The following is a 15,843-nucleotide window of genomic DNA, read 5'->3' on the forward strand; positions in this document are numbered from 1 at the left end:
TAATCGTTGCAGAGGTGAAGAGTGATATTGACAGCCTTACTGAGGAGTTTTTTAAATGGTGCTACTGATTCAGTTTCTGTGTTTAGACACTCTCTGTCATACTAGTAGGTATTTTCTGTGCTAAAATCTGTATGCAGATCTTACAGTTGTGTATACTGTCATGACTTGATAGTGTGCAACGTAGTGCTGTCAAGCTTTGTATGCATGTTTGAAGACTATTCTTAAGAATAAGAAATTTATTGGTCTTTCCAGAGATAGCATTGCCATTTTAAAGAGTGTTTTTCTCTGGATTTATTGTTTTAGAATATTTTGGGTTTTTTTTTCTTCTGTTCCACTATTTGAAGTTTAGTAAGGCATGCTTTTAGTCTTGAAAATATATGCCTACTTTGTACCATTTTAAAAAACTCTAGTTAACTAGATAGTGTTATAGAATATTGTTAGGATAACAATAGGATACAAAGCAAGTATCTAACACTTTTCTAACTATACAAAATATTTTCTGATGATAGGGAGACCAACTCCATGGTTGAAGAGTTCATGTTGCTCGCCAATGTCTCTGTAGCACAAAAAATTTATGATGAGTTCCCAGAGTTTGCCTTGCTCCGGAAACATCCTGCTCCTCCTCCATCGAATTACGACATCCTTGTGAAGGCGGCGAAGTCCAAGGCAGGTTTTTACCATTCTCATGAATTAATTAAAAAAGCTGCGCTTTCTGTCTAGTTGGCCACATATCCAAGAGTGGCAGTTAGAAATCAATGTCTTGAAAACATTTATTGATTTGCCTTTTACCTGCTTGTACCTGCAGGAATGTGTCTGTGCCTTTAGATGAAAAGAAAAACTGTGCTTTTAAAAAAAAAAAAAAAAAAAAAGGCCAACTTCTTTCAGGAAAAGAAAGTAGATAACACTAATTCTTTTCTGTATTTTAATTCTTAGTGAAACATCTCCTTTCCGAGCCATGGATGCTGTTTTTCAGACAGTTCTTGGCTTTGAATCACATACATTGTTGCTCTCTGTTGAAGTCTGGAAGTAAGGAAGTGTTTGCATGTGTTCACAGTTTGCATCTTCTCGTTAGGTCAGCTAGGGGTTAGTTTAGCCTGAAACAACTCCGATGTGATTAATAAGTCCTAACTAAGAAAAAATTACTTTTCCAGTTTCGGGATCTTCTGTTCAAAGATTGCAGTCCCCATTTGAGTTGAACTCTTCAGTTAACTTTCTAGGCATTCTCATGTGAGTTAGGAATTCCTTTCCACATGATTTTTTGTCCGTCTCTGCCTCTTTTTTTTTTTTTTTTTTTTTTTCCCCCCTCTCTTTTTAATAAAAAGGAGAGGAAAAACTCTGGAATTATATCAGTGTAATAATATTAATAGAGGAGAGAAAAAACCCAACGCTTCATTTTCCTCTCTTGTAAAATTGGAGTAGTCTTTTCATTTCTAATCTGAAAATGGATTTTCAAAGCAGTGTTTTACTTTGAAGGCTAAGTTCATTTCCATAGGCAGAAGTTCTTCTAATTAAGCAAAGTTACTTTAACAACTCAGAACCAGTGCAATTGGGCGTTTGCATGCGAAACTTTTTTTGTTGGAGTTTTTTTAATAAACATGCAGTCACTTTACTGTGATTTGATCTCTGCATCATCCTCTGTTTTTAGTAGTGTATGTAAATGGAACGTTCTGCTGATCTTGTGCTTTCTTAGAGTATGTGTTGAGGTCACTAGTACATGGGGAACAAAACAGTAATAATTTTAAAAATCACATTCCCAGGTGTAAGTTTTAATACCTAGGTTGCTCCTTAAGTAATGCCTCCTATTTATTTCCTTTGAAATTACAACAAAGAGCACAATCACAAATTCTTTGCTGCAGAACACTGTTTAGCAACACAGTCACCACCATAAGCTATGCATTTTTGCTAGTGACAAACAGGAGTTTTGTGTGACGCTGTCGTCTTATTGTCTACGTCTCAGAATTTATGAGGTAGGAAATTTGTTATAGTTACTAAGAGTGACATGGGTTCAGCTGTGATATTTCTGCTTACAATCTGTTCTTTTTTTTTTTTTTTGCTTTCTCCAGAATTTGGAAATAAAGACAGACTCTGCAAAGGCATTAGCAGAATCATTAGACAAAGCTGAATCTCCTGATTTCCCGTACCTAAATACACTGTTGCGAATTTTGACCACTCGCTGCATGATGCAAGCTGTGTATTTCTGTTCTGGAATGGATAGTGATTTTCATCACTATGGTTTAGCTTCACCTATTTATACCCACTTTACCTCACCTATTAGAAGGTACTTTCTTTCATTTTACAGTATTGTCAGAGGACAGAAGAAGCGATTTATTTGTTAAGAGAGTGCATTGGAGATTGTGTTTCTATTCAGCTTAAAATTTGAATTGGAAAGGCAGTGGCTTTACATTACAGAAACAGTACATTACAGTTGGTTATACAAACCAACTTTATTTAGCTTTAAGTAAGTCAAGCAGAGAGTAAGGCAGTGTTTGCTACTCATCAGGTGAAAGCTGTGTTGTGAACACTTAGATTCCTTCATATTCTACATATAAAAATATTGTTAATTTGAATTTTCTTAATTAAACTTACTACAGTGTGATGTCTCTCTTGTGTGGATAATTTCTAGAACTTCTTGGAGTTCCACTAGTAAATCCTGGTTGTTAACAGATACATTAAAAAATTTCTGGCTCAGGTTCTCAAAAGCTGTGTGCCAGGAGCATTATGTGATTATGTTTTGCAGAGTAAGGGCACTGAAATGAAGTTTTCCTAGTTCATGAGAAAGGGAAGAGGAAGGGGCTTAACCTGTTGTGCTGAAACATCATTCTTGAGTTCAAAGTTAAAGCTTTATTTCTTCTTTGTAAGTATTCAGTAATGCAGGCTGTGTTGCTAGAATGTAATAAAGAATTCCTTAGATTAAAAAGAAAATGGTGTAGTTTATAGTATTGTGAAGATACTCTCTGCAGAGTGTATATTTGGTCAGCAAAGAGAATATAATCGTCTAAGTAATGTAAGGAGTTATCAGCAGACCATTACTATTAGAAAGAATTCTTGAGCTGTGAGATCTATAAAGAAGCGAAATGTTAGTCAAACTTGATAAAAATGTTTTGACACATCACTGATCTTTTCTGCAGGTACGCTGACATTATAGTGCATCGTCTTTTGGCTGTGGCCATAGGGGCAGACAGTACCTATCCAGAACTTACTGATAAACATAAACTGGCAGATCTGAGTAAAAATCTCAATTACCGGCATAAAATGGCTCAATATGCACAAAGAGCATCCGTTGCTTTCCACACACAGGTAAATACTTCTGAGATGTAAGCATAATCTGTGGAGGATTCATGTTGCCCTTAAAGGAAAGGAGGAAACACTGAGCAATAACAGGTTGTGCTTTGGTGAGCAGTAGTAAGTCTGCAGGAATTGTTATGAAAAAGTGCAGTTTCTTTAAGGAAAAGCTTCAGCATAACATTCCTGGTACTGAAAAGCTTAGAGTTGCATTTCTAGAAAGTGCTTTTAACTATCTATATGTATATAAATAGTTACTAGTTATAGATAGTGGTTGTTCATTGGTTTTCTTTTTTGTGTGTGTGTGTATATATATATATATGTATATTTTTAAAAAATATTCTGAATGAAATGGTATTATAAATAGCAAGTATAATTATTTGAATGAACTGTTAAAATATGGTGTGTAATAGTAAGTATAGATTTATATTTGCTCAAGTATTTTACTCTTTTTAAGTTGGTATATTTTTAATCTAGAAGGGAATGTGCTAATACCTTTTTTCTTCTGTCTTCTGTTACAGCTGTTCTTTAAAACTAAGGGAGTAGTGAATGAAGATGCGTATATATTGTTTGTAAGAAGAAATGCAGTTGTGGTTTTGATTCCAAAGTATGGGTTAGAAGGAACAGTCTTCTTTGAAGAAAAAGATAAGCCAACACCAAAACTTGATTACAACAGTGAGGTACATTTCATAAGGTTTATTCTTTATTGCCTTTTTTTTTTTTAAATGAGGTATGTAAGCAAAATGACTAAAATCTATGCTAGCTGTGTTAGAAGGGTAATAGAGCCTTTTCTAATTTCAGTAGTATTTTATTACTCTGCAGTAGTAGTATTGTTGTGGTCTTCTCTAAGCAAAAAGGTTCTGACATCAGAATTGTCTATTACAGAAACCCATATCTAATGATCCAGAAAAAGTGGCACACTACTGCGCACCTGCACCCTAATCTTCTGCACATTAAGAACTACATCTCAAAGTATTTACTTGTATAAAAATGTAAGACAGTATGAACAGTATTTATACAAAATTTGAACTTACAGGTACCATCACTTACTGTGGAAGGCACAACACTATGTGTATTTGACAAAGTCAAAGTGAACATTACGTTAGATGCTTCCAACATTCAACATCAGAAAATTCGGATGGAATTGGTAGAACCAAAGGTAAGACACACGATTTGTGGTTTCTAGTAACCTGAAAGTCAGGATACAGCAAAACTGAAATACAACCTAGAAGTAATAAATAAAAATTTTAAAAAACCTCCAAAATCAACCAAAATAAAATCAATGAGCAAATTATAGTGATTTGCTTCATATCCTCATTAAAACATAGATCTGCTTTTACTGTGTGTTGAAAAGCATGACGGGTTCTAAATGAAATTTCCTTTCTTGGCCTATTAAGAATATTACCATTGGAAGGATGATGTTTTGCTGAAATGGTATATCTTAAGTTGCGTGGTTCTGTAATCAAATTGCTCTGAAATTCTGCCAGAACTCAGTAGGATCTTCTTTTAGCTCCAGTGAATTACTGTGCAACTCTGATAGGTTTCTCAGAAGGAGGCTGTAATTGCTGGTTTTTTAATGAACATAAAGTACATAAATGGCAGTGCTTCCTTACCACAGCTTCCACAATCTAAGATTCTCTCATGATAATATTGAAACAACTGTAATCTTTTAATTAAGTGTGTGTCTGGTTTTAAAGACTCTTTCTGCTTGTAGCTACTTCTCTCTGCATCTGAGACATTGGGGTTTTTGCTTGGTCTCATGCCTCAGGCCTGCTGAATGTTTTGCATGGCATTATGAGGTTGTGCACTTGCATTACGTTGCTCGTGACTCTTTTGGTAAGTGGTTTATTGCAGTAATTGAGTATACAAAATGAGTAAATATAGTAATGTAGGGGAAGTGAAAATAAACAAAACATCATTATTTATACATGTATGTTAGGTTTTCCTGAGAAATCATGTTTCCGAACACATTTTGATCTGTTGTATTAGTTTAAGTTGAAAGCAACCCTCATGCTTCCAAATAGTGAATAACATCTGTAGTAGAGAACAGCTGTGCATCCTGGTACACACTAGTATGTTGGGCTGCCCACTGTTTGGGCTCGCCAAGTAGTGTTTGTCAGAGCTGCTGTTTTTAGGCTAAGCTCAGAATGCTGCTCTTGCTTTTACTCCAGTCACAGAATCAGAGAATGGCCAGGGTTGGAAGGGACCTCAAGGATCATGAATCTCCAATCCCCCTGACACAGGCAGGGTCTCCAACTTCCCCATTTAATACTAGACCAGGCTGCCCAGGGCCCCCTCCAATCTGGCCTTGAACACCTCGGGGATGGGGCATCCACAACCTCTTTGGGCAGCCTGTTCCAGCACCTCACCATTCTCTCTATAAAGAACTTCCCCCTGACATCCAACCTAAATCCTTCCCTCCCTCAACTTAAAACCATTTCCCAAAAACCAGTCTCTGAGCAACATGCTTTGTTCTTAGTAAGCTAATGCAAGGAAAGGTTCTTCTGCTATAATGAAGTCAATACTGTAATCTTAGTTTATCCCTTGATAGAGAACTGACAATACTAATTAATTCAAAACAACTTGGCTTCTTAAACATCTGTTGCTTGCAACTTTTACTACTAAGGAAAGAATGTAGAAATAAGATACACATACACTGATCATCCCCTTTGTGTGCATTCAAAGCTTCCAGCATTCTGCAACTCATATGCTATCTCACCCAGAATACCCATCTTTTTCTTCCAGAAGTAATAACAGAATCTTGTTCTGTGTATTTCTTTAATGACTTTGCTTTTCCCCATCTTACATTTCTATCTCTCACATGATCTTGTGACAGTAAGCTCCATGACTCACCATATACGATAAAGCCCTTATTTTCTTTCAAGTCTGATGCCTGATGTTGTTATTTGATATCATACTTCTTCATAATGTAGGAAATAAACTATTTATTTATTCATTCCATTTACCATTCCCTTGCCACTCAATTCTGTGTACTTTTTTTCTGGAAGCCATTTTGATCTTCCTAGTCACCTTTTTGTTCTTCTATTTATATGAGTTTTGAGGTAGGAGGAATGGAATCATGTGCACAATTCAAAATATGATCCGAGCCAGCTAAACAGCATCACATTGTCTGCTTTGTATGATGTTACCTGACAACACTTTTCATCATCATTCATTTCTTTGAATAGCAAGCCCAATTTTAAGTAATTTTAAGGACACTTTTATACTTGGTTGTAGAGTGGAGGAATATTGTTGAGTCCTGGCACTTCCTATTACCCATCTGTTTGTTTTTGATTTTTGGGTCTTTGTTAACATTAAGCTGTGTTCTCATGAAGTAGTTAGGAAGAATTTTCTGCCTCTCGCTTACCTGGAGATACTTGACGAAGTGCTATTAGTGTTCCTCAATAGTTTGGACTTGATTTAACGTTTAACCAGTTGTTCTTCATATAGATAGGGTCTTCATTTAAAGGATTGGTTTTTGATATGTAATACCAATCACTACTGGCTTTCTTTCAGCAGTGTTCTTAATTCCACTGATAAATGGCATATTCTTTCTTCATGACAGTATTAATTAGTTTTAAAATCTCCGTTCTTGAAAACATCTTACTATTTTGACACCTTTAGTAAAATCTTCACTACATTTCTTGGTTGTATTGTCACTGAAATGAAATCACAGGGGTTGTTCTGTGGGTAGAGTCTTAATCAGGTCCTCAGGCAAGAGCTGCTTTTCCTTTTCATGTGATCTCTTAACTAGTTACTTCAGGAAATATACCATTACACAGCCTAGAAAGCTAGAATGTTTTATATTTTCTTGTGACATTTACTCATTGAGAACAATTACATTTTTGCTTCCACGTTCTCTCTTCTCACAGTATGGTTTTCCTAGCTAGTAATCATTATGACATTCATCCTAGGTGGCTGAACAAATCCACACCCTTAAACTTATGGTGGTGGGTTTTTAATTCCAGTATAGATGTCTGTGTTACTCTGATGCAATTAATGGTAACCTTATTAGAATATAACTTGAATGAGCAAGTAGCACGACTCTTCTCCCGATATATGCTCTTGCAATTTTCACATCATTTACATCCTGATATTGAAATCATAGTAATTAGTTCCTTGCATCAAGTTTCTGAAGTACCTGTTACCTCTTTACTGGTCAGGCATTGCAGTTTGCCCATAGACTCGCTTGCAGAGAAACATACACGGGTCTAATCCTGGTTCACTTACTTAAATCAGTAGTATTTCATTCTAGAACCTGCTTCACCTGCTTGAATGCTATTCTTTCACATATTCTCTAGGAAAGCATAGCATGCCTTTTAATGACCTCTTTCCTAGAAGGCAGTTCACCATGCCTCTGTAAAGACACAGGCTTATCTTTATTCTAATTCCTCCTTGTTCTGTGTGGTCTGCTTCCCATTTTTCCAACTTATACCAAGGCATACTGTACCGTCCCTTTGCTGGGCTGGGCTATGTTCAGAGCCACACATTGAGCCTGACAAGGACTCAGTTTGATAGGCATAGTAAACACCAGAAAATATGATGCCAGATAACTTCTGGTTCTTCATTTGGGAGGAATGCTGCTGCTTGCTTAGTGTTTGAGCTGTGATAGCTATGCAATGGTAAACACTTTGTTAGGTGATTAGTATTCTCTCAAGATGATAGTGTTGTTGTAGAAGGTAAACGTATTACCAGAACAGTAGAAGCTAAAATGCAGTTTTCTGATATGTTTGTTTACTGTAGATACTTGCAAGTGGTGTTCCTGCACGTTTATCTACAGAGATGAGCACCTACAATGAACCAGAAAAAAAGAAGAAGAAGCTACAACAGTCGAACAGCAAAGTCGAATAGTTAATAAAGGTAGATGTGAATTACTTGTATTTACTTATTTTTCCCTATGGGCAAAATAATGGAAACATACTGTTTACTTTTACATCCATTTTTTAATAATTTGTAAAACTCCTCTCTTTTTTTACTATTTGTATGTGTGCAAGAAGATAAGTTTTTAAAACCAAATATGACTACAGTTTTATTGTATGGATGAAAAATAAATACTTCTCCAAAGTAACAGTACTCATGTGTTAGCAGTTCATGGGCTGGTTTGGCCTGGTTCTGTGACTAGCAGGATGGAGGGATTCATGAATCCATGCCTCCAGAAGGGGGAAAACAGGCGACCCTGAATAATTAAAAATAGCAGCAATAATCTGAGGAGAAATAAACTAACTAAATATGGTATCGTAATGCAAGATTATGCACTATAATACAATATAATTAGAATTGAAGCTAATCAATCAAATATAAGAGAGAGTGTCTGAAAAAGCTAAAGGCCTTACACTAGCAGCGTGCAGTCAGGAGTGTCACGGAGTTAACTAGATCAATCTATGCCCATGACAGGGAGCAGTAGCCCCCTGTCCCCCACAACCCCACAAAATGGGAAGGAAGGAAGGGAGGAAAATAAACCAGCAGCAACAATATATGGAGGAAAACTTACTTTACTAACTATGATATTGGAATGCAAGATAACACAATATAATACAATCTAATTGAAATTGACACTAATAAATAAGATAGGAGAGAGAGAGTTCCTGAGACCGAGTCAAACCTGAAAAGTTTGGAACGGCTAGGAAAGCACCTCCAGCACCCACTGCCAGGCAGTAAGAGACCGCCCCACCCAGAAGGGTCAGATCCCATGACTTCCGTAATGTATAGGGATAGGTACCTGGAATTGGAGCATTAACACTTTAATTCCAGTACACTGTATGATGTTTTGATGTGGAATACTGAAAACCAAAAAACATAAAACCATGACATTCCACCCCTTATTCTATATCATGCTTAATATATATATATACACATGTATACAAACAAAAAATGATTAAAATGTATAACACATACATGTCTATATACATAGAATTACTGTCTGCACTCCTCCAGCATCAAGTTTCCTTGTAGTACACATTGAACATCCCCATTTTTCTGCATTACCCACCAAGTGGACCCTGGTCCCTGGGCAAAAGCAGTACCACGGAGAGGTCTGCCCTTTCCAGTAGCTGGAAGAACCCAAACTGCTTTTCCCAACATGCTGTTTACATGTACAACAGGGACTTTATCTCCCTCTACGGTATGTAGGGAGCTGGATTGGGTAGGACCATCACGATTGATAGATCCTCTGGTATTGACTAACCAGGTGGCTTCTCCCAGTGCTTGAATGTTCCGCCACCCGTTGCTTTCAGCATAGTTTTTAACAACGCATTGTAGCATTCAATTTTACCAGAGGCTGGTGCACAATAGGGAACATGATAAATCCACTCAATGCCATGATCCTTGGCCCAAGTATTTACACAAGAATTTTTGAAATGAGTCCCATTATCTGACTCAATTCTTTTTGGAGTGCTATGTCGCCACAGGACTTGTTTCTTGACACCTATATATGGTGTTTCAGGTGGTAGCAAGGGGTACTGCATATGTTTCAAGCCACCCAGTGGTTACCTCCATCATGGTAAGCACATAACGCTTAGCAATGCGAGATCGTGGCAAGATGATATAATCAACCTGCCATGCCTCCCCATATTTATACTTTTGCCATCGCCCTTCCTCGCAGAGAGGTTTGATCCTCTTGGCTTGTTTGATTATGGCACATGTTTCACAGTCATGAATAACCTGTTCAGTAGCATCCATAGTTAAGTCCACCCCTCGGTCTCTAGCCCACTTACATGTTGCATCTCTGCCTTGATGGCCCAAGGTCTCGTGGGCCCACCGAGCTGGAAATAATTCACCCTTGTTCTGCCAGTCCAGGTCTATTTGAGCCACCTCAATTTTGGCAGCTCGGTCTACTTGATGGTTTTTTTGCTGTTCTTCAGTAGCCCAACTCTTGGGCACATGAGCATCTACATGGCGTACCTTCACGACCATATTCTTTATTCGGGCAGCAATCTCTTTCCACAGTTCAGCAGCCCAAATAGGTTTACCCCTTTGCCAGTTATTTTGCTCCCACTGCTGTAACCACCCTCATAGAGCATTTGCCACCATCCATGAGTCAGTGTAAAGATAAAGCGTTGGCCACCTCTCCCGTTCAGCAACATCCAAGGCCAGTTGGACAGCCTTTACCTCTGCAAATTGGCTTGATTCTCCTTTTCCTTCAGTGGCCTCTGCAACTTGTCGTGTGGGGCTCCACACAGCAGATTTCCATCTGCGATGCTTTCCCACAATACGACATGATCCATCAGTGAACAGGGCATACTTTCTTTCATTTTCTGGTAATTCGTTGTATGGTGGGGCCTCTTTAGCTCATGATACTACTTCTCCTGGTGATGTTCCAAACTTTTTACCTTCAGGCCAGTCCATGATGACCTCTAGGATTCCTGGACAGCTGAGATTCCCCATCCACGCTCATTGTGTAATCAACGCAATCCACTTACTCCAAGTGGCATCAGTTGCATGATGGGTGGAGGGAACCTTTCCTTTAAACATCCAGTTCAGCACTGGCAGTTGAGGTGCCAGAAGGAGCTGTGTTTCAGTACCAACTACTTCAGAAGCAGCCCGAACCCCCTCATACGTGGCTAAGATCTCCTTGTCAGTTGGCGTGTAGCCCTCTTCCAACCCCCTGTATGCTTAACTCCAGAATCCCAGGGGTTGGCCTCGGATCTCTCATGAGGCTCTTTGCCACTACCTCCAAGTGGGACCTTTCTCTCCAGCAGCAGTGTAGAGGATGTTCTTTATACCCTGTCCTGTTCGTACTGGCCCTAGGGTCCATGGCATGGGCTATCTCCTGTTTAATCTGCTCAAAAGCCTGCTGCTGCTCAAGGCCCCATGAAAACTCATTGTTCATTCACGTAACCTGATAAAGGGGGCTTACAGTGAGGCTACAGTTTGGAACATGCATTCTCCAAAAGCCCACTACGCCCAGAAAAGATTGTCTCTCTCTCTTGCTAGTGGGTGGAGACATAGCAGTGATTTTGTTGATCACATCTGTCAGGATGTGATGACATCCATCTTGTCACTTTGTCCCTAGGAACTCAGTTTCCAGGGCAGGTCCTTTTACTTTTCTTCGCTTAATAGTGAAAACAGCACGCAGAAGGATCTGGATTATTCGCTCTCCTTTCGTGAACACTTCTGCTGTATCGCCCCTCACAATGGTATCATCAATGTACTGCAGGTGCTCAGGAGCACTGCCCTGTTCCAGTGCAGTCTGGATCAACCCGTGGCAAATGGTCGGGCTGTGTTTCCACCCCTGGGGCAAGCAGTTCCAAGTATACTGAACGCCCCTCCAGATTAAAGCAAACTGTGGCCTACATTCTTTGGATGTATGGGAATGGGAAAAAAAGCGTTAGCAATGTCAGTGGTGGCATACCACTTGGCTGCTTTTGACTCCAGTTCATTCTGGAGTTCTAACATGTCCGGCACAGCAGCACTCAGTGGGAGTGTGACTTCATTCAGGCCATGGTAGTCTACCATCAGCCTCCATTCTCCACTGGATTTACACACTGGCCATATGGGGCTGTTAAAAGGTGAGTGAGTTTTGCTGATCACTCCCTGACACTCTAGTTGATGAATCAATTTATGAATGGGGAGCAAGGAATCCCTGTTGGTGCGATACTGCCGTCTGTGTACCGTTTTTGTAGCAATCGGTACCTGTTGCATTTTCACTCGTAGCAACCCCACAACTGACGGATCTTCTGACAGGCCAGACAAGACAGACAGCTGCTTAATGTTGTCTGTGTCTACAGCAGCTATTCCAGAGGCCCATCAATACCCCTTAGGATCCTTGAAATGCCCCCTTCTATGGTAATTGGTTTCTAGTATACATTGAGCCCTTGGACCAGTCACAATAGGGTGCTTTTGCCAATCCTTACCAGTGAAGCTTATTTTGGCCTCCAACACAGTCAATTCTTGAGAGCCCCCAGTCACTCCAGAAATATGGATCGATTCTGTCCCTTCATGACTTGAGGGCATCAGAGTGTACTGTGCACCATATCTACCAGTGCTTTATATTTCAGTGGTTCTGATGTTCCAGGCCATCAAATCCACACAGTCCAATAAACTCTATTATCCCTTTCCCCCCCGACTGAGGGCAGGGCCCCTCTATTCATTATCTGTGGTAACCAGAGCAACTGCACTGGTAGTTGATCTGCTTTGTAATTCTCTCACCTGTGCTCATAGTACAGGAGTAGCTTGGTCATGCCACTTCCTCATGTATTCTCCATGGTCACATAACTAACGCCACAAAGCAATTCGTGATGTAGGATTCCTTACCGGAGCTGGAAAGCTCCAGTAGTTTGCCTTTAACAGCTGAGATTTTTGATGGTGTACGTGAGAAGGAGAGTTCATCATCTTTAATTAGTTGGATTCGCATTAGTTTGATCAGCTCCTTCATTAGGCTCTCTTGATTATCCTGATCTTCATCAAGCTTTTCTGATACTACTACAGGTTTGTCACGATTAATCAGTAAAGACACTTGCTCTTGCATTTCATTCAGTTGGTCCATTATTTGTGAGATGGCGGAAATGGAAGCATGAACTGGGGGTAGCTGTTGTTCATAGTTTTGAAGCGTAAGAATCAATTCAAAAACTAAGGGTCTTCTCTGTTGGTCCTGGTATCTGTCAAACGTTGCCATTAATGTAGCGGTGTATCTGTTTGGTGCTGTTGTTGTGAGTTTCTGCCATATATCAGGCGTCATCCTCACTCTCTCAGGGTTGTGGGTCTTGACGTGGGTGGTTAGGAACACAGTTAGGGTCATACAACATTTCCACCATGGCTATTTCCCTCAAATACTGGATACCCTTTTCAGCTGTATCCCACCTTTTCATCACAGGCTTCAAGCCATCTTTGAAGGGGTACCTTTCCTTCACGGCTATTAACACTTGTTCCCAGAGGATGGCAGCCCCATCCAAACATTGACTAATTCCTCTGTCAATAGCTGGATCTCTAGCAATGCCTCCTAGTTGGCAAGCTTCATTACCGTCTACAGACAAGCTACTGGCCCCGCCGTCCCAACAGCAAACTAACCAGGAAACGAGAGTTTCATTTGGGCGCCGTGTAAACTCCTTTCTTGAGCCTTGGATTTCATTCATCTTCAGAGGCCAACGAGTAGTAATAGAGACTTCCTCTTCATCACTCTCTTCTGCATGTCTCTTAGTTTTTCCTTTTGCCTTTCCCGATTATGGTGGTTCTGAGGAGGGCCCTTCACCTGGATCTCTCTCCACCTCTACCTCCACTTATTTTTTCTGTTCTAGATGCAAGAACACTCATTTCATTTCTTGCCTTCCACAGGGGCAACTGATATTGTTACTGGTGTCTCCTGTAATTGATCAGATATGACTTGGAGAATCTCCCCTTTGGCTTGAACCTCAGCTCAGAAACTCTCTCTCCAGAATAGTATTATATAGGGCGCGGTAAGCACAAGCCAAACCCCAAATAAGTTGTACCTCGTTAGATTTATGTAAGCAGCACTGTCCCTGACTTAAATACTGGCTTAGTTTCTCGGCATCCCACGGGTGTTCAAGAGTGAAATCCCATGACATTGCAGGTCCCCATGCTTCTAAGATTTTTCCCAACCCCTCCATATTCCCTTCCAGTCAGCATTCTCTGGTTTGGAGGAGACTCCTTCCACCTACCACGCCTGTATAGGAATACATTCAGGGAGATTGATAACATGAACAGGGCTACGCCCACGAACATGAGCATTAACGTCTGACAAACCGAGAGGAAAGCCAGGAAACTGGTCTGAACATCATATTGTTTGTAAAATCAGCTATTCCATTTGGGATGTAGTTGTTTGTAAAATTAGCCATTCCATCTGGGATGTAAATGTCAAAATTCATATCATACCACATTGCATATAGGTACCATACAGGTGTCTCCATCAGTGCCCTTATTTGGTTATATATGAACACAATTCCACAACAAGTAATTATGACATTGATGATTGGCCAGTAGGTCGCGAGTAACACCACAGCTTTTAATCCCTTACACAGCACCCCCACAATAAAGAGTGGGTTCATCGCTGGTATCTGCTAAAAAGGGGTTAATGAATTGAAGCTAACAAGAGGAGGAAAAAAAAAAAAAAGAAAAAAGGCACTACCCAGACTAAGCAGTGCTCAAAGTTTACAAATATCCCAGAATACTGGCAGTACGCCTAGTCTTTCAAGGTCAAGTTTTCCAGCACAAAAACCTGAACTACTGATAATGCTCCCTTAACGAAGCTCTCTAAGAGCAGAGAGAGAAATTCGTTCCAAAAGCTAAAAAGCAGCTATGCCCGCATTCTCCACCAAAAATATGTCACGGAGTTAACTAGATCTATGCCCGTGACAGGGGGCAGTAGGCCCCAGCACCTCACAACCCCCCCAATCCCACAAAATGGGAAGGAAAGAAGGGAGGAAAAAAAAAACCAGCAGCAACAATATATGGAGGAAAACTTATTTTACTAACTGTGATATCGGAATGCAAGATAACACAATATAATATAATCTAATTGAAACTGACACTAATAAATCAAGATAGGAGAAAGAGAATTCCTGAGACCGAGTCAAACCTGAAAAGCTTGGAACGGCTAGGAAAGCACCCTCCAGCACCCACTGCAAGACAGTAAGAGACCGCTCCACCCGGAAGGGTCAGATCCCATGACTTCTGTGATGTATAGGGATAGGTACCTGGAATTGGAGCATTAACACTTTAATTCCAGTACACTACATGATGTTTTGATGCGGAATACTGAAAACCAAAAAATAAAATAATGACAAATGGAAAAAGAGCAATGTCAGATGATCTATCAAGGTCTTATATGTGTTCTGCCTGAGCAGGAACGATAACAGGCTTCTGGGGTATATAGTTCTTCTTTTCTGGGACAGGTACCCGGAACTGGAGCATTAATTCTTAAAATCCCAGTGCACTACGTGATGTTATGATGTGGAATACTGATAACCAAAAATCATAAAACCATGACCTGCTCAGGACCCCACGCAAAATTATGCTTCTTCCACATCACCTGATAAAGGAGGCTTATAACGAGGCTGTAGTTTGGAACATGCATTCTCCAGAAACCCACTACACCCAGAAAAGATTGTGTCCCTTTCTTATTAGTGCATGGAGACATGGCAGTGATTTTGTCGATCACATCTGTCGGGATGTGATGACATCCATCTTGCCACTTTGTCCCTAGGAACTCACTTTCCTGGGCAGGTCCTTTTACTTTGCTTCGCTTAATAGTGAAAACAGCACGCAGAAGGATCTGGAGTATTTGCTCTCCTTAAAAACTTCCCTTGCTGTGTTGCCCCACACAGTAACGTCATCAGTGTACTATAAGTGCTCAGGAGCACTGCCCTGTTCCAGTGCAGCTTGGATCAACCCATGGCAAATGGTTGGGCTGTTTCCACCCATGGGGCATACTACTCCAGGTATGCTGAACACCCCTCCAGGTGAAAGTAAACTGTGGCCTGCATTCTGTAGCCAAAGGAATGGAAAAGAAGGCATTAGCAGTGTCAATGGTGGCATACCATTTGGCTGGCTGCTTTTGACTCCAGTTCAAATTGGAGTTCTAACATGTCCGTTACTGCAGCACTACAG

The 15,843-nt window shown here is 40.1% G+C and overlaps 1 protein-coding gene and 1 pseudogene across 4 annotated transcripts in view; one reads left to right on the plus strand and one right to left on the minus strand.

Annotated features, from left to right (window-relative positions):
* DIS3 (DIS3 exosome endoribonuclease and 3'-5' exoribonuclease) overlaps positions 1 to 15,843 on the plus strand; it is a 39,286-nt gene that overhangs the window by 12,382 nt on the left and 11,061 nt on the right. For 2 of the 4 annotated variants that reach the window (XM_031605982.2, XM_090130898.1), the window contains exons 16-21: positions 510 to 666; positions 2,064 to 2,278; positions 3,129 to 3,297; positions 3,804 to 3,962; positions 4,319 to 4,441; positions 8,026 to 8,142. In XM_031605982.2, the coding sequence (XP_031461842.2) occupies positions 510 to 666; positions 2,064 to 2,278; positions 3,129 to 3,297; positions 3,804 to 3,962; positions 4,319 to 4,441; positions 8,026 to 8,133 (931 nt within the window). In that variant the 3' untranslated portion in view covers positions 8,134 to 8,142. Of the gene's footprint in view, positions 1 to 509; positions 667 to 2,063; positions 2,279 to 3,128; positions 3,298 to 3,803; positions 3,963 to 4,318; positions 4,442 to 8,025; positions 8,157 to 15,843 lie in introns of those variants that run through there. The other 2 variants (XM_031605908.2, XM_090130902.1) reach the window with 2 other exon arrangements.
* Positions 8,738 to 14,477, minus strand: LOC149920186 (uncharacterized; annotated as a pseudogene).

Source organism: Phasianus colchicus, chromosome 1 (assembly GCF_987193195.1).
Source record: "Phasianus colchicus chromosome 1, bPhaCol1.hap1.1, whole genome shotgun sequence".
In the NCBI taxonomy this organism is placed as follows: domain Eukaryota; kingdom Metazoa; phylum Chordata; class Aves; order Galliformes; family Phasianidae; genus Phasianus; species Phasianus colchicus.